This window comes from Grampus griseus (genome assembly GCF_964374135.1).
Source record: "Grampus griseus genome assembly, chromosome: 7".
NCBI classification, from domain to species: Eukaryota; Metazoa; Chordata; class Mammalia; order Artiodactyla; family Delphinidae; genus Grampus; species Grampus griseus.
The window spans coordinates 89,000,870-89,019,971 of NC_139001.1; the positions used below are offsets into that span (position 1 = coordinate 89,000,870).

At 32.9% G+C, this 19,102-nt stretch overlaps 1 protein-coding gene across 1 annotated transcript in view; it reads left to right on the forward strand.

Moving 5' to 3' along the window:
• LRP1B (LDL receptor related protein 1B) overlaps positions 1-19,102 on the forward strand; it is a gene marked incomplete at its 3' end in the record, with an annotated part of 1,802,496 nt that overhangs the window by 1,656,122 nt on the left and 127,272 nt on the right. The window contains exons 72-77 of the mRNA XM_082657914.1: positions 2,052-2,174; positions 7,861-7,986; positions 8,688-8,825; positions 10,343-10,477; positions 12,839-12,958; positions 14,591-14,832. Coding sequence (XP_082514040.1) covers positions 2,052-2,174; positions 7,861-7,986; positions 8,688-8,825; positions 10,343-10,477; positions 12,839-12,958; positions 14,591-14,832 — 884 coding nt within the window. The remainder of the gene's footprint in view (positions 1-2,051; positions 2,175-7,860; positions 7,987-8,687; positions 8,826-10,342; positions 10,478-12,838; positions 12,959-14,590; positions 14,833-19,102) is intronic.

Genomic DNA, 19,102 nt, shown 5'->3' on the forward strand with positions numbered 1-19,102 from the left:
TTATTGAAGAGGCTGTCCTTTCTCCACTGTATATTCCTACCTCTTTTATCAAAGATAAGGTGACCATATGTGCATGGGTTTATCTCTGGGCTTTCTATCCTGTTCCATTGATCTATCTTTCTGTGTTTCTGCCAGTACCATATTGTTTTGATTACTGTAGCTTTGTAGTATAGTCTGAAGTCTGGGAGCCTGATTCCTCTAGCTCTGTTTTTCGTTCTCAAGATTGCTTTGGCTATTCGGGGTCTTTTGTGTTTCCATACAAATTGTGAAATTTTTTGTTCTAGTTCTGTGAAAAATGCCAGTGGTAGTTTGATAGGGATTGCATTGAATCTGTAGATTGCTTTTGGTAGTAGAGTCATTTTCACAATGTTGATTCTTCCAATCCAAGAACATGGTAATCTCTCCATCTATTTGTATCATCTTTAATTTCTTTCATCAGTGTCTTATAATTTTCTGCATACAGGTCTTTTGTCTCCTTAGGTAGGTTTATTCCTAGGTATTTTATTCTTTTTGTTGCAATGGTAAATGTGAGTGTTTTCTTGATTTCACTTTCAGATTTTTCATCATTAGTGTATAGGAATGCCAGAGATTTCTGTGCATTAATTTTGTATCCTGCTACTTTACCAAATTCATTGTTTAGCTCTAGTAGTTTTCTGGTAGCATCTTTAGGATTCTCTATGTATAGTATCATGTCATCTGCAAACAGTGACAGCTTCACTTCTTCTTTTCTGATTTGGATTCCTTTTATTTCCTTTTCTTCTCTATTTGCTGTGGCTAAAACTTCCAAAACTATGTTGAATAATAGTGGTGAGAATGGTCAACCTTGCCTTGTTCCTGATCTTAGTGGAAATGATTTCAGTCTTTCACCATTGAGGACGATGTTGGCTGTGGGTTTGTCATATATGGCCTTTATTGTGTTGAGGAAAGTTCCCTCTATTCCTACTTTCTGCAGGGTTTTTATCATAAATGGGTGTTGAGTTTTGTCAAAAGCTTTCTCTGCATCTATTGAGATGATCATAAGGTTTTTCTCCTTCAGTTTGTTAATATGGTATATTATGTTGATTGACTTGCGTATGTTGAAGAATCCTTGCATTCCTGGGATAAACCCCACTTGATCATGGTGTATGATCCTTTTAATGTGCTGTTGGATTCTGTTTGCTAGTATTTTGTTGAGGATTTTTGCATCTATGTTCGTCAGTGATATTGGCCTATAGTTTTCTTTCTTTGTGACATCCTTGTGTGGTTTTGGTTTGAGGATGATGGTGGCCTCGTAGAATGAGTTTGGGAGTGTTCCTCCCTCTGCTATATTTTGGAAGAGCTTGAGAAGGATAGGTGTTAGCTCTTCTCTAAATGTTTGATAGAATTCGCCTGTGAAGCCATCTGGTCCTGGGCTTTTGTTTGTTTTGTTTTGTTGATTAATGCTTTCTGTTTAACTGTAAAGAGAGAAAGAATGCAAACATTTAAAAAATACGCACAGAAAGAGTACTCTATTGCACAATTTTTATAAGAATAAATAATATTTCCTCACATCACCAATTTATATTTCTGTTATAAAATTAACTGTTTCTCTATGACTGCAAAAACTTTTTCCTGGTCATTCTGTTTTTAATGGATCAGTCTGTCAGTTTCCAGATAGAATTGAATTATCTAATAATTTTTAAAGTGTCTTTTCTTTTCAGAACAGCATAATTTTTAGTAAAGAAAATTAATACTATTTAAAATCTAAGTTTCTTTACACTCAGTAACATAGAAATGATATGAAATGGAAGGGAATTTATATTTGAGAAAACTTGATTCTATCATCTTATGATCAATATTTTTTAAAGAAAATATGATAGACATGAGTGTGATATCAGATTGTTTTGAAAAGTTAAAAATGAATACCTTTTAAAAAAAAGTTTGGACGTTATATGTTCCTAGTATTATACAGGAAAAAAAAAATAAGGAAATGAGACACTAGATACTGAGCTGAGAATTAGAGGAATATGTGTTTTGCTGACTGGAATTAATTATGCTATATCCCTCTGTCTCTTTTTTGTTTTAAAATAAAGGAGGAAATATATGTAGAGCGGATGAGTTCCTTTGCAATAATTCCCTCTGCAAACTACATTTCTGGGTGTGTGATGGAGAAGATGACTGTGGAGACAACTCTGACGAAGCCCCTGACATGTGTGGTATGGCATTTCACGTGGCTCTAGATTGTACTCTCATCTCCTGATGTAGTGCGCCAGCGTGAATCGATGACGTGGTGAGGTGAACCACAAATTTTACCGTCCTGGGGTTAGGTAGATAAAGTATAGCCACAGATACAGCTTTTGGTCAGGTAATAAGAGATAGCCCTGCTCAAAGTTTATGACTTTATAGAGAGCCCTCCTAAATCTGAACTTGCACATGTCAGCAGTATTCAAAAGATAGATTATGGTCTGTCTAGGAGGATTTAGAGTAGTTGACCTTTTGTATTGAGTAAGGTTCATATAAGGACTTTGGCTTTATTCCCAATTGGTGTTTTAGGCTAAAATAATTTTTTTGACAGATAAGCATGGAAAAAATGTGCATAATCAAATCATGTACTTCCACAAGTCACCCACTGCTGAGACTGTGGTTATTCAGAGAAGGGAAATAAATATACATAGAGATATACAGACATTATCTATCTATCTATCTATATCTATATCTATATATATCTTACAAATGTTAGGTGGAGAACCGCAATTAGGAGTTATTTAACATTTAAATCTGAAAATCTTAACAAAATTTATTTCTTCTTCAAATTCAAGTTACTTCTGACATTAGTCACAAGCGTGATTATGCAACCGCGAACTATAAATATAAATGTGCGCCTTTAGATCACCAAATTAAATGATTTCCTGTATTTGGTAAACACTTTTTTTCTTCATCTCATTCTTTTGCTAATCTCAGCAAAAAAGGTAATTTAACTTTTAATTTAAAGAAAAATACTACTACTTTGGGTATAACTAAATAGCACATCAGGTGAATTAAAGAAAGCATAGCATGAGTGTATGTTCTTAAATTCTATGTTCTATTTGGTATATCAAATTAAACTAATTATTTTGATAGATGATGATATTGACTACAGATGTTACAGAAAAAAATCTGAAACAAGGAGTCAGCTTTATTTTAAACATGTTTTAAAATTTGAAAAAGACAGTAGTTAGAGAATTGATCTCTGTAGGTACAACTGATAAGTGATATAACTAAATTTCAATTTCAGTTCTTCTACATAATCTTACAAAGTGAACTCTAGAGAATGACCAGAGATAGTATTGTTTCTGAATCATAATAGTTGAAAAAATATGAGTTTACCAGTATCAAGCCAAAACCTACTATTTTTATAAACTATGTTTTTTCCTTCTATTCTCTATTCCACTTCAACACAAAACTATTGAGTGTAATAGGAAATGTTTGGAAACTAATTAACCACGTGGGGCTCCAGAGTCACCCCCCTCCCCAGAACCACTTCAAGGGCCAGGAAGTGATTCTCAGGGACATGCTGCATAGCTGCTGGAAAACTTGTAAAATACATCCAGCTTAATTCTGTGAATATTTTTGCGTTCCCCTCAGTCATCAGTATCAACACTGAGTCAAGCTATGATGTTCTGGAGACTGTGCTAAGTAATTGGGATTAAAAAAAACCTGAACAGAACATGGTTCTCTTTGACAAGGAGATCTTATTCTGGTTGGAAAATAATAATTTCCATAAGTTATATTTTAAGCAATAGTAGAATTAAGTAAAGACAAGGCAGAGAGGGATAAGATGAACTCTGCCTGAAGGGGAATTCAGAAAGCTACAGTTTTGAAAGATCTAGGCTAAAAGTCACCATAGGCATAGAGAACAGTGTGGGGAAAAGTATCATTCATTCATTTAATAAATATTTGTTAAGCTAGAGACTGTGATTATTTGTGGTGATATAATGAGGAGAGAAACAGATATGGACCCAGACTTCACAGAGCTGAGAGTCTAGTGGAAGAGGGATATTAATGATCACAAAAATATATAGTTATAAACTATGATACATGCAATGAAGAAAAAGTATAATAAGTTATAAAAATATAGAACAGAAGGATTTTACTCAATCTTGGATTATAAGAAGTAACATTTGAGTTTGAGTCTGAGAAATTTATAGCTGCCAGGTAGGTGAAAGGGATGGAGTGAGAGTGGATGACACAACATTTTAGGCAAAGGAAACAAGATGTAGAAAGGCCCTGAGGTAGAGCGAACCATAGTTTACTAGAGAAGCTGAAAGACATGTGTGCTTGGAGAATACAGAGCAAGATAGATAATGGATGAAACTGAAGAGACAGGAGAGATACATGGAAACTTGTGAGTCTAGATAGGGATTTTTAGATTTAGCCTGAAAGCAATTAAAAGTACTATAGAATTTAAAATAGAGGAGGCACATAGTCATATTTATATTTCACAAATACTGGATAGAAGTAGGCAAGAATAGTTAAGACAGTTGCAGAGCTCAAGGCAAGCTATGCGGGTAGCTTGGATTAAGATAATGACAGACCATGATGGCAAAGTATACACAGTTTGAATGTGATTTAAAAAGCAAAATGAATTGGATTAAATAATGGAGTAGTTATAGGAGGCAAGAGACAGGAAGTTGCCCAGTATAATTTGTAGGCTGTTTTCGCTTGCACATTTGAATAGATGGGGAACACAGGAAAAGGAACAGTTTTGCAAGTAAAGATTAGAAGTCTGGCTTGAGATGCATCTGAGGAGACATTCAAGTACTGATTTCAAGTAGGTGCTAGATATTCTAGAGCTTAAAGAGCTGGTCTAGAAATATAAATTTGAGAGTCAGCATAAAATGTAGTAGTAAATACTATGGAATTTGTAAGATTTAGCCTGGGAGGGAGTAAACATAAAAGGGGGGGATTAGGATAGCGTATTGAGGGCCACCAACATCTAGATAAATATGAACAGCCAGCAGAGACTCAGGTGAGTGATAACAAAAGGATAAGCAAAAAGAACAAGGAAGTATAACAAGAGAAATATGAAGGTAATAAAATGTTTCAAGAAAGATGGGATAGTTCCTGAAGAAGCAGGGGAAATTAAGCTTCAGAGCAAGTGAAAAAATCAGTTTTAGATAAGGGTAGTGACCCCTTGAAATGAGTTGATAGACTATATGCAGATGCAGGTGGATGTACACATATTTAATGATATAATAACATTTTTTTAATCTTTTAATTTCCACTTTCTTATGTATAGTAAGGAAGCGTGTTCATATAAAGAATGTGAAAGGTTGGTGTGGTAGGGAGATTCAAAAGGAATGCAGATTTGAATCATTACTGCAAAGAGTAAGAGTGACATTAGTTATAGATAGATATAAATATATAGATATAAATGAATGATTTCCAAGTAGTGTTCAGGGCCTACCTGGCATTGATAAATATTCATATTTGTGATATCAATTGGTCTTGCAGTATGGTCATCTGCAACATTCCTGGGCTTCCCAGATGCAGACACTGGGATAGCAGATGGTTTCATTCATCTAAGTTTGGGATTCTGATAATTAAGATGAAAAAAGCAAAAGGGCCAGAGAATCCAGATTATTTGGACACAAGTGATTTTCTAAAAGTACTTAGAAGAATTTCCAACATATAAAGGTTATCAATAAATATCAAATAAGTAAATTAAAAATGGAATGTGGAATCTAATGTCAACAGAAATGGAAGTAAAGAGAAAAAGGCAATGGTAAATAAGGAAGAGTTAGACGTATCAATGGACTAAAGTTTCAGGTAAAACTGAAAAAGCATCTTTAATGAGACTGGTTGAATTAAAAAGTTGGCTAACTGGAAATTGTTGTCAGAATTTTTGTTCAGACTTTTAAAATTAGTGGCTTTGTAAATGAAGCAATTGGAGGAAATAGCAAATCCGGCTGTGTCAGTGTTTCTTATCTGCGGGTAGCAGGAACTGTCATTGGCTGAATTAAGAAGATAATTTTGTTGAAATCCACCCATGTCCACAGCCTTCTAGAAGAATGGGTGGCCTAGGTGGATTAGAGTAAAAGGACATTGGGTATGAGAAAATCAGGAAGTTAAGTGGTGCAGTTATTGGCTAGTTTGCTCGTATGGATGTTGATGTCACCTAGGATGCTGGAATAATTTAGATGGAGAGAAATAGCTGTGAGGGATGGTGCTACAGTCTTCAGTGAATTGGGGAGGGGGTGATGTTTATAAGGTTAATGAGAAAATAGAGATAAGAAAAAAAATACAACCAAATGCCTGGTCCTCAAAATAACAGTTTTTGTTTTTAGTTTATTTTAAAAAAATAGAATATGAATATATAGTAACAAAGTTCTGGAAGCCATAGTAGGAAATTATTATGTCTTCAAATATGAGATAACATGAGGTTTGAGCAATTTAAGAGACATTCCAAAAAACCTGAAGAGGAGGAACTCTGCTTAGAGTGAAAAACAGATTTTAATTAAAATAAGGAAGGTGGCAAGAAGGAATATGGCATATTAAGGAGCTAATAAAGAGTGACAAGGGATGAGTCTGTAGGAGTGGCATGGACAAGATAATGATAAGTCTATTATGCCATGTAAAGTATCTTAAATTTTATTCTGGAAGTGATGAATAGCTATGGAAGAAATGATCAGATTGCTGTTCTGGTGGCTTTGGGAGGATTTTAGGTTGGGCAATGAAACTGAGACATTAAGGATTCTATGACAGTCATCTCTGTAAGAAATAATAAATAGCTGAGCTGTTGGAGTTGTAACTGGTATGCATGGAGATAAGAAGGCAAATTTGGGACAATACCAACTGCACTTGTTGACTAATAAGAGTTGAAGCATAGTGAGAGGATGCATTTAGAATAATCCCAAACTTATGGCTATTATGTGCCACAAACTGAACTATGGAAATAAGACAGAGCTTGTTTGAGGAGAAGGAGGTCAAGGGAAGATGATGAAGAATTGAGCTTTGAACTTGTTGAATTTTAAATTCCCAAGGGAACGTCCTATAATTAACTATGAGATGCTAGAATTAGATAGCAAATTGAAAGTCTTCAGAATATAGTGTCAAGTAAATCCATGAGAATGCATGAGAATATCTAAGCAGAGAATTCAAGAGTGAGAACATCAGGGGACCAATGATAGCACCGTGCAGTATTCCACATATGAGATTGGGAAGACATTAGAGATGTTTCCTACTTTAGGGGTAGAAGTCTTCAGATTCGATAGTGATGGAAAGGACAAGTGTAAAATTCCCTGGCTTTAATTGTTTATTTAAGTCTCATACACACACACACACACACACACACACACATTAAAAATGAATAAGTAAGATCACCTTATTTGCCTTAAATACATATCGGCCCATTTGTTTATGGAGACAGAGAGTAAGAAACACAGTTATAGTGTTGTTGGGATTTTTTTTTTTTTTTTTTTTGCTGAATGACCTATTTTCAATTTTGGATCCATAACGTATGCTTGCTCAAGCTCTATTCTGTGTGAAATTGCTCTTTCAGATAGCTGTGTCCTGCCATGTTGTATAAACCATAGGCATAAATTAATTTGGTACACTAAGGGAAGTCAGCTAAGATAAAGCATTTGGAAATAAAACCATGACGTTTGGCTTTTTTTCTTACTTCATTCAACATTTCAGCTATGCACTCTTTTCTGTTGTTAATATAAATAACTAGGATCATACCTTCTATTATCACACATTTTTCTAGTATCTACATGTAAGCACTTCCCACAACAAAAGATATTCAGAAAAGCTAGATTATGGATTTGAAAAGGAAGAAAATAAAAGGAAGACAAAAGAAGGATGGTTCTTCATAAGTCAGTGTACCCAAAGGAGCTGCTTTGTTTTTTCTTTTTTTTTCAGAAAAATTTCTTTGCCCACCCACAAGACCGCACAGATGCAGAAATAACAGAATATGCCTGCAGCCTGAGCAAATGTGCAATGGGGTTGATGACTGTGGGGACAACTCAGATGAAGATCCCTGTGGTGGTAAATCTTTTTAATGTGAAATAATTGATTCAGTGACAGCTACAGATAATACAATGATTTTAGGGCTTAAAAAATTTAAAAAAATATTTTAATATTCTTCATACAGTGTATGAAGATAATCCACTAACATTTGATTTGCATAGTAGAGCTGTGCAACTTTATCCGCTCCCTCCAGGTCTGTAAATCTCCATTGGTTATAGGTACTTTATTCTAGAAAGTACTGCATGAGAGAAACAATATAGTGGTTTAAAATATTCTGTTAAACAACTTCTTGGGGGAAAAGTGTTTATATAGATTGTATGTATGCGTACACAGTCCCTTTTTCACAATTCAGAAATTAAAACTCAAAAAACCAAAAGCTTTACTAAAATATGCAGCAAAACCATTTGGTGACAGACCCTGACTTGAACTGGTCTGAGGTAGTTTATATTACTTTTTAAAAAAAAAATCTCACTTAGGGTGAATATTCAGAAATTTTCCTGTGGAAATATAGTGTTATTTATTATAGGGTAAATACAGTGTTATTTTTCTAAGAATCAAAAATTTCAGAATGTTTTTTTCATTTAGCCCCAAGAGCTTCAAATAAAGGATTATGGATCTATGTTTTTCATAGTGTTTAGCAAAATCTTGAACCTGTTATAGACTCAGTAAATTTGTTTTGATTCTGTGAAGTGCTGATCATTTTTTAAATAACTCTATAGGTAAGCTTACATATAAAGCAAGACCTTGTAAAAAAGATGAGTTTGCTTGCAGTAATAAAAAATGTATCCCTATGGACCTCCAGTGCGATCAGCTTGATGACTGTGGAGATGGTTCAGACGAACAAGCCTGCAGAATAAGTGAGTTTGTTTCCTGTTAAAATGCAGCAACACACAAGTTCAATTTCTGCTTCAACATGACTAAAATTTTCTTTACTGCTGTGAGAAAAGATTGCTCTTCCAAAAAAGATTGCTCTTGTCTTTAGGCCTTTGCCAAAGTAACCTTAGAATATCATTTTAATTAATTTAAAGTATGAGGTAGGAAAGGTTGATTTTACAATATCAAATATGAGTATTTGATAACATAACAAATATGAGTATATTTGTTAAAGCTGAAACTTTATCCAAATACAGACCTTGATATCAGCAAAGAAATCTATATTCCTTAATATTTTATTTATAAAATATAAATATAATAGTTTCTGAATTTTACAGTGATATTCATTTGAATGATGGTAAAGGTCTTAATAATTTGTTTAATGTTTTAAAATCTTAATCCATTGCTGAGTCATTCTCAAAGACGACATCATTATTTTATTCAGTTAGAGTGCTATGATACTTAAGTTATGAGACCTTGATTGTGAATAATTTTGTGTTTAATGTTTGATATCTGATTTTTCCATATTGGGAAAACTAATTAAACTTACGACCTTAAATTCATATTGCTTGTAAAAGTCACAAAATAGTTCCAGTTCTTGAGTCTTTTATTTTGTTCTCATTTATACATAAGTTGTTCCTCACTGGATGTTGAAGCAGTATCCACCAGGATATGGCCATGTATATCTCAATCGTGGTGTATATAATTCCACTGGTGTATTTTAATTAATTACAAAATAGTCAAGAATCAGTGGGAATTAACATTATATTTCTGATAATTAAGGTTTTCATATTTCTCATGTAATTAGATTTAAGTAAAATAGAGCTAATTCAATGTTACCCCTATAATAATGTCCCTCTCTTTTATTTGCACTCTAAAATATTTTCCTGAATTGGAGATAAAGCAATGAAGTTGCAACTACCATGCTGGAAACTACAAATAACACATAGTCTGTCCTAACTTGTATTGCAGTCCATGTCCACTGGAGCATATTACAACTCAAATGCTGCTCCCTGTATGTGTTTAGGAACTGATAATTTAACCTCTTGCTTGAGTAACATGGTAGTACCCTTGACTGAGTTCCTGAATACTAAGTTTAAGTTAGCAAGAGATGCCTACATCTCTAGGTAGCTTCTAGGGAGTGTTTTGGTTCTTAGAGAAGAATGTGACTCTTGTACATTGTATCATGGTAAAGATAGACTGTCATTAGAGCCATTGGTTCTCGAATTCCTTTTGGAAAGTAGTATAGCTCAATCACAGCTGTAAATATCAGCTGTTGGCAGCTTGGTCTAAACTATCCCTAATGTAATTGATTTTGGTTTTTATCTGCTTCTATACCTTTATAATAAATGAGGACTTATATGGGGAGAAGACCATAACCTTATAAATTCAAAAAGAGTTATCTATGGAATAATAAATGTAATTTTAAATTAAGAAAAATAGTAAACTCCCACTCAGGAATTAGAATTATATCAGTTTTGATCATATTTTTAAATCCTAGCTCCCGCTGAATATACCTGTGAAGATAATGTGAATCCATGTGGAGATGATGCATATTGTAATCAAATAAAAACATCTGTTTTCTGTCGCTGTAAGCCTGGATTTCAGAGAAACATGAAAAACAGACAGTGTGAAGGTATAGTACATTTCCTCAACAGCTTGCTCTTAAATATTTAGGTTAGAAAAGACTCCCAAAGCTGCTAAATTGTGAGATGACAGGGGACTGATTTTCATCAGAATGGTGCATATCTACGGGATACCCTTTTACTTATGAGAGTAAAAGTCCCTGGGGTCAAGAGACAGTTTGCACTGCTAAGCTAACCGTTGCTGAGGCTTACAAAGCCTTTCGTATAGTAGATTCAGACCTGCAGGAATTTCTATTGTATTGTTACAATTGTGTTTTGAAATGCAAATAACGAAATTGCTGGTTCAGAAACTGTTGGAGAATTAGAGGCCTTCACGAAAGAACATGTTTATGATCCCACACTTCTCTTGAGTTGTGGCATTTGCAATACTGCAATAGGTAATTCACTTTTAGAGAATTGTGGGCTTTTGTCCTAACACCACGTCTTAAACAGTGCTTTATATTATCAAGAGTGTCTCCTAAAATTCAAAGACAGGATTTAAATAAATCTCTGTCAGCTTACTTGTGATCATTTAAAAACTGAGCATGTAAGGGAGCCAGAATCTCATAGTAAGTTATATGTAAATATAATTTACACCAGGTCTTTAACTACAGAGCCATGAAATAAAGACCTATATGCACTTTCTGCCAGTTTCTCCATTAATATTGATATTATTGTGGTTAGAGCCAAACCTAAATTATCCAAGTCTGGCTTATCCAGGGCAAATTCAACTCGTAAAATGCTTTCACCTACAAGCTCTCTTCTTGATTGTCTCCTTGTGTTATTCTTGGGTAAATAAAAGCGATTTTTATTTTGTGTCAATCAAAATGGAATTATTGAAATTAATTATACTCATCCAAAGGGGAAATAATTGTAATGACATCATATATATGAACATTTTGAGTTATATACTTGTTTAGATCATTCATGCCATTTTATTTCTTCATTAACGTGGAAAACTGAAAACTGACAACTTAAGTTTCTCTATTTTAATAAAAAAGTGAATTATTTCTCGACTAGATTATTTCTTCTTTCGAGAAATACTTTTTTGATAGCTGAGAGCTGATACCATGTATTTTACTTATCCCTGGTATAGCATTTGTCAACAAGTAAATTCAGTTTTGTCTCTTTAGCCTACACTTCAATTAAACGCAGAATTGCACTCCTGAGAGTACGTAAGTTCACTTTGGGCAAAGTATCATAGTAGAGACAATAGAATCAAGAAGCCTGAGTTTAAGCCTTGGCACTGTCACTTACAAATGTTACTGGGAAAGTCCTCATCTCTACCACTGAGGCTTTGGAACACTGTTGAGTGCTAACAAGAGAAAATTACTATTGCTGTGCTTATCCTTAAATTCCTCTAATTCAAGAGGAGGATTAATCTCACAGATTTATTATGTAATTAGGGCAACTATAAGTGATAAAGGGGGCAGAGGAATTTATGCTGATTGAAAGCAGAAGTAGAGGAGGTAGGTAATTCACCAGAATCACCTGACCTCAATCCTGGCCCTGCTTAAAACTTTAAAATTTGAGGCATGTGCTAAGCCATAGAATATTGCCTAAGATTTATTTATTACTTATGATTTATATATATTTATTTTTATGTAGGCATTCAAGATTTTGTTGTTGTTTGTTCACTTGGCCCTTCTTGTTACATAGCCACTTTGTATACATGAAGCCAGAAGTGTGTTAGAGGTGTATCCATATCTTCATTCTTTGCCAGGAATTGTGCAAAATGTTGACAATAAAAAAATGAATAAATACTAATTTATGATCCCAAGGGACTGACAGTCAAGTAGGGGATATGAATATGTGACCACATACATGAAATACCATATGAACTATATTTCATATGTGTGGCATAAGATAGAAATTCCAAGAGAGCAAAAAGTGGAGAATCTAGGAGATAGATAACCATTACTGTATATTGGTGAAGACCAAGGAAGGCTTCACTTCAGGTGAATCTTGAGAGATGAGTAGAAATTTTCTGTGTAAAAAGCAAGAGCATTACAGGACACAGGAATATCATATGATATGTGCAAAGGTATGGCGGCAGGTAATCAGAAAACTCAACCTTTATTTGAGTGAATGAAAATACTAGGGAAGTTTGAAATGGATATTTCAACGTGTTAAGTGGATTAACAAGCAATGCACAAACAATTGATGAGTCATTATAGTGAAACTTGTGAAAAAATTGTTATGGCCGGAAAATATTACATAGAAAGTCACAGACTTAACAGTTTGAAAAGAAAATGAAAGAAATAGGAATAATAAGTTGAAGGACACAAAATACATGTCTTTTTTGAAAAGTGGAAAGAATGACAGTACTAATTGGGGTTATGATGGTGCTATTTTGAGCTCTTCTTTTCTAGACCTTAATGAATGTTTGGTGTTTGGCACATGTTCCCACCAATGTGTAAACATGGAAGGATCCTATAAATGTGTGTGCGACCAGAATTTTCAAGAAAGAAATAACACCTGCATAGCAAAAGGTAAGGATATATAACCATTATTTTAAATGTTATTATAATTTGCTGTAAACATTTTATGGGAAAAAAATGTTTCATATTGCATTTTCGCAATGGCTTAATGCCTGAAAATATAAAATAAATCTCTTTTTAATACTGGTTAAATTGTCCAATTTATTTATTATCATTCTTAATATAATCTGGGAAGGTTTATAAACATGGCTGTCAAATACCTGGCTACTATTAAAATCACTTTTGTGTTTGAAACAATTTACCAGGAGGTAAAATTTAAAAGTCAATGTGATAGAATATGAAGTATCTTTCTTTATGGCCTGCTCTCAGTGTACTTGAGGAAACATTATACCACTAGGATAAAAATAACGAGTTAAATTAAATGTTAGCATTATAAGGAGAATGGAATTTTGAGTAAGAACTTAAAGGTTTTAAAATAAAATTATGTCTTCAAATTCAGACCTCCTCTACTTATGAATATCATTTTTAAAAAATTAAATTACAGATATATATTTGGGGCTTCTTAGATATGGCTTTTAATGCTTTTATGTTTTTACTAAATAATATTGTAATTTAAATATTGTTAGCTACAGGGCATGATTAACAATGTTAATAAGACAGTTATTACAAGAGGAAAGCAACATGATATAGTGAATCAAGCAAGAATGGGCTATGGAATTAGACAGACTTGTATTTGAATCCCAGCATTGCACCTGATTGTGTGGCCTCGGGGAAGTTAAACTCTCTGAGCCTCAGTTCCTCATCTGTAAAATGGGAGGCCTAATCCTTACTTTCCATGGTTGTTGTAAGAGGAGATAAATTGTCAAGGACTTAATACATCTCCTATCACATAGTAACCATTTACTAAGTGAGAGCTATTGAGCCTATAGAGCTGAACTACAACTCGTGTATTATTTTTTTTTTAATTTGCAGATATTATATATGCAATTCAGTCTTTCTTTACGGTTTCATTAATATTTTAGTTACTATTTTCAGGATTGTCTTTAGGGTTTTACTTGTCTCAGTATGCAGATTACATCAGTATTGTATTGTAGGTGTCAAAATTTCAGGCTACATGGTTCCAGTTAGCAAGATTCTAGAAAATATTGAGATTATGGCATGTTAATATAATAAACACTGATTTTTATAAAATAAAAATAAAAGAACATTTGACATATATGAATATTGGAAGAAGAAGACTCTTCATCTTGTAATTTTTATTTCTTAGCCTAAGGTAATGATCACTCAGGTGCATAAACTAAATGCTCAGGAATGTCTGAGGCTTAGTGAGTATATAACATGGTATTTGAATATTCACATCCAAAGCATTAAAACATAAGGTATTGTGACTTACCAAATAGAAATCCCTTTTCATAAAAAGGATATCTACTACAAATACCTAATTTCTAGCCATAAGGTAAGCTTTGACCTAAGAAAACCTCCATTAATAACTCTTAGAAATGTTTAGTTAAGTGTGTTTTAGAAATGTCATGAAGAGGAAAAGATGGTATGAAGCCGGTTTATTTTTATTGAGCAAGAAACTGTGTTAAGAATAACAATTCAAGTTAATTTAAAAGTACATTCGTTGCTTTTACATTAGTTGAATTTTATTTTATTTTTGTATTTTATTATAATAATCTCCAGGCTCTGAAGATCAAGTTCTCTACATTGCTAATGACACTGATATCCTGGGTTTTATATATCCATTCAACTACAGTGGCGATCATCAACAAATTTCTCATTTTGAACATAATTCAAGGATAACAGGGATGGATGTATATTATCAGAGAGATATGATTATTTGGAGTACTCAGTTTAATCCAGGCGGAATTTTCTACAAAAGGATACATGGCAGAGAAAAAAGGCAAGCAAACAGTGGCTTGATTGTAAGTAAATAAAATTGAATATTTGAAGGCTCACACCTTCCCCCACTTCCCTGTTTTTTTAATCTGTCAATCACAGTATCTGATTATAAGAGGTAATTAATATATTCAGTGATTCCTCCCAGTATTCTCCCTGTATAGAAATAGAACATTTCCCTACTCCTTTATTCTCATAGCTGGGTACAATTCATTTTAATTGCATGATATTATGTGTTTCTTTTAATACATTTTCTGTAGTTACATAAGAATGGTAATTAATAATACCTAAAATTTCTAGAACTTTTTGTATTTTATAGTATTTAATAATATATTATGAACATGAGGGTTTTTTTCATCATGAGATCATATTGGGAACCATCACTTTGTTTTTACATTAGAAAATAAACTCAAAAATATACAGGGTAAATTGTTTCATTTTTAACAATATGAGAAATATAGTTCTCTTCTAGGGCAAGAGATCAATTCGATAGTGTAATCATTTCTTCTGACTCCTAATAACTATATTTCAGGGAACATCCAAAATAGAGCAATATTGTTTACTGGTGTATGACGGACACATTGATTATCATGGTTATTCCTTTTGAGAAAAATAAACTAGAACATTTGTTTAGACTTGTGGTTGTAGGTTATTCTTTTTGTTTTAGGGCATGTCAATTTATTATGTATTTTATATTTTGAAGCAAATTGACAGAGAAATAACAGATAAAGACTTATTTTGGGGGGGCCTGGCCCATTCCCATACAACCAAAGAGTCAAATACTATCACAGTAGGATTAACTTACTTTAATCCTACTAAATAATTAAAGCTTTGTATTTGAAACAAATCAGACACACCTATCTGAAAGTCTTCACTACCTTTTTCAGAGGTATCTACCGTAAATATTTGAACTCCGTGAATATCATTTGATGGAAATCTGGAACACTATTTTTTATCAGTAGTAGGTGTCAATAAGCTGGCTTTAAAAGAAGCTATATTATTAGCTTTTAAATTCAGTTTAGATTAAATTAACTGTGAGTAAAAATCCATATATATCAGAGTTGTTTCTTTAACTCCTCCTTCCCCAAACCCAGTGTTATACAAAGCTTTAGTTCTATTAAGGGTAGTTCTAGGACAGAGCCAAGAACTTCGGTGGATCACTCTGCCCTCCTTCACTCACATATCATCTCCTTCCAATCAGACCAAAAGACTGACTCAGTCTTGACTAGCTTTAGCTTTCTTTATCTTTAAAACAGAAGTTTGCTTTGCAAAAACATTGTTCCTATGGTACAGTTTCATGTATTAACGAAGTGATAAAGAGTATATATTGTGAAATTACACTGACTGGGTTTTAATCTTGTTCCTGTTGCTTACTAGCTTCTTAGCTTCTCTGTACTCTCCATTTCATGAGGTTTTAGTGAGGAATACACGTGTGCACACACACACACTATATTTATATTAGCATTAATAGTTCTTGGCACATAAGTACTGTATAGATTAACAGAATGATATGATAATGATGGTGATGATGTTGATCTGATGACTGGCAAAATTTTCTTCCTTATAATGCATATTCTCACATTAAAAATTAATTGCAAATTACTCTTGCCTGAATTTGATAGTTGCTAAAAATATCTTTATTTTTCATATAATTTTCAGTAAAAATGATTTGATAATTTTTTAGCTTTGTCCTTGGGGAGATGGATAAATACAATCAGTAGCCTCTAGCAAACTGTTTATTGTAGGCCACGAGCCAAACTTGTTTAATAGCTAAATATTTATTCTTATGTACTCAAATATATAAATGGATCAATATATATTTTACATATTTTAATTTTTAATTTTATTAATGTGGTATAGAGTCTTTCGTCATCAATGCAAAGTTGGGCCATTGATTAGCCTTTTTCTAATAGGATTTGAAACATCATTAGTCTTTTAATGGTAGTAATAAGATGTATTGTGTAATCTAGACTTTCTATTTGTTTTTCACTCTCTTCTTAGACCTACCGATGACTAACAGTATTCAATAGGAAGAAAAGTGGGTAACAGTAGGGTACATTTTCTAGAAGCCCATCATAGCTAACTAAATGTCATGATTATAAGGTTGGAACCTCTGAGCCATGAATTTTAGCACCATGTTCTAAACCATTAAGCATTCCATAGAAATTCCAACCAGTGCATTATATATATGTATAAAAATACCTAAGGCTACACTGATAAGGGCAATTATTTAACTTTGCTTCCTAAACCTTTTTGTAATCCTGATATCTCAATATTATAAATATGGAATAAATCCATTCTCACCACCTTAAGTTAATGAGCAATGTGCATTCTAGAATGATTAAATGACTTATCTATGGCCATGAAGCTATAATGTGACACAATTTAGACTTTAACTTGAGATACTTGCTACATCTCTGAGCCTCAACATACTCACCTGAACGCTAACTACTTTACTGAAGTAGAAAATTTCTAAAGTCCCTTCCAGATAGTAAATATGTATGATTTCCCCAAAAATTGTGACATAGTTTATGTCTATTCAGTTATTACCTGGACAATTTGTATTTATTTCTTTGAAATCCATCTTGTATATAAAGAATTGATTTTCTACCCTTATGAATTTCCCTGCAAAGTATTATATTTGCTCCTTTAACAGCCACCAGATAGTCATCCATTAGTTTAATGAACATGCACTCTATTTCATCTTCTAAGTTTTGGCACAATTATTAAATTATACTGACCGGAGAATTCCCCACTCCTCAGAAAACAAAACTTAAGATTTTTCCCTACACTGAATATGGTGCATTGATTTCTATCTCTGAATCAATAGGTAAAAGAAAGAAAAATATACAAATCGAACTATGGATACTTTAGTTATAACCCTATTATCAGTGAAGCAAATGGAAGGAGTTATCCATGTGATAGCAGGATATCTTGGAAGCATATTCACAGATACTGAAAACACTGGAATATTCTCATTTCAGCAAAGAGCAGAAAATATGTTATATCAGAAATCAGAATATTGCTCAGACAGCTAAATATTAACTGAAGTCCATTCTAAAGGAAGATAGTTTTTAACATGATATTTTTTTAGAAATAAGGAAGGGAATTCTCTTCTGTAATCTGTGAAAATGGTTGGAATAGTAATTAGGATTGCAAATTTAAATTTCAAATGCAGACTAAGTTATTTATAGGTAGAATTACTTATGATTTTCTAACCCCCTGAGCTATACAAAATGGATAGATTTTTCCTTTAAGAAAATTAATTTAAAACTTAAAAGACTGGCATAATTCAATTGATATGTAAAGCATAATGAGAATTTGAATTTTAGTAGTTACAACAGAATATGATAGTGTTATACAACAATTGTACATACTTTCTGGCCATTTATCATTTCTAGTATGAAATGCTAGATGCATGATGGCAAGCACTATAAAGTAGGTCAATGCTTAGAAAAATGAAAATGACTTTAAATATACAGATTAGATTTTTACAGTTAAATAGCTGAATATTCCTGAGCAAAACAAATCGTTCCTCTGATCTACCTGGTTTTAAGAAGTGAATATGAGATACCATTTTTGGCATATTCTCCATTATGCAAAAGAGAATGTTCAGTATAAATTTACTTATAATTTTATTCATTAATAATCATAACTTTTTCTCAAAAAATTTGATTATTTTTCCTGAAAAGCTTTAACAAAATATTCAACTGTTTTCTTTAATAGGTTTCAATTTTGAATTGGAGTCCTAGCTATAAACCTCATACCCAACATATGGGTCTGTGTGTACATCTCATACACACGTATACACACACACACACACACACACACACATAAACATAAATTTATAGGTATGTCTATGAACCCATACATGTGTGTGTGTGTGTGTGTGTGTGTGTGTGTACACATTTTAGCAAAAACTTCAAAGTCTTGTTTTAGGATGTTTGGGTAGTGGTAAAAATTGATAGTTTATTTTCAAAAATTTTTTTCTTCATAATTATAAATTTATGACAACCATTGAACTCTAAATTGAAACTGTCTATACTTCCTTAGCAAGAATACTTTTAAAACCATCTGAGTTTATTCAAACCAGTCAACAGCTAAAATCATTTATTACAATTACTTTGGAAGAGATCTAAAACTATCAGATATTACACTATTACCATTTTGTGGCTTGACTGTTGTTGACTGCATAAGACAGTCACTCAGTAATACATACTGATTAGAGTTAATGGTTCTGAAACAGCTGTGATCAATATTCAAAATTTACTGAACATAAATCTTATAAGACCATAT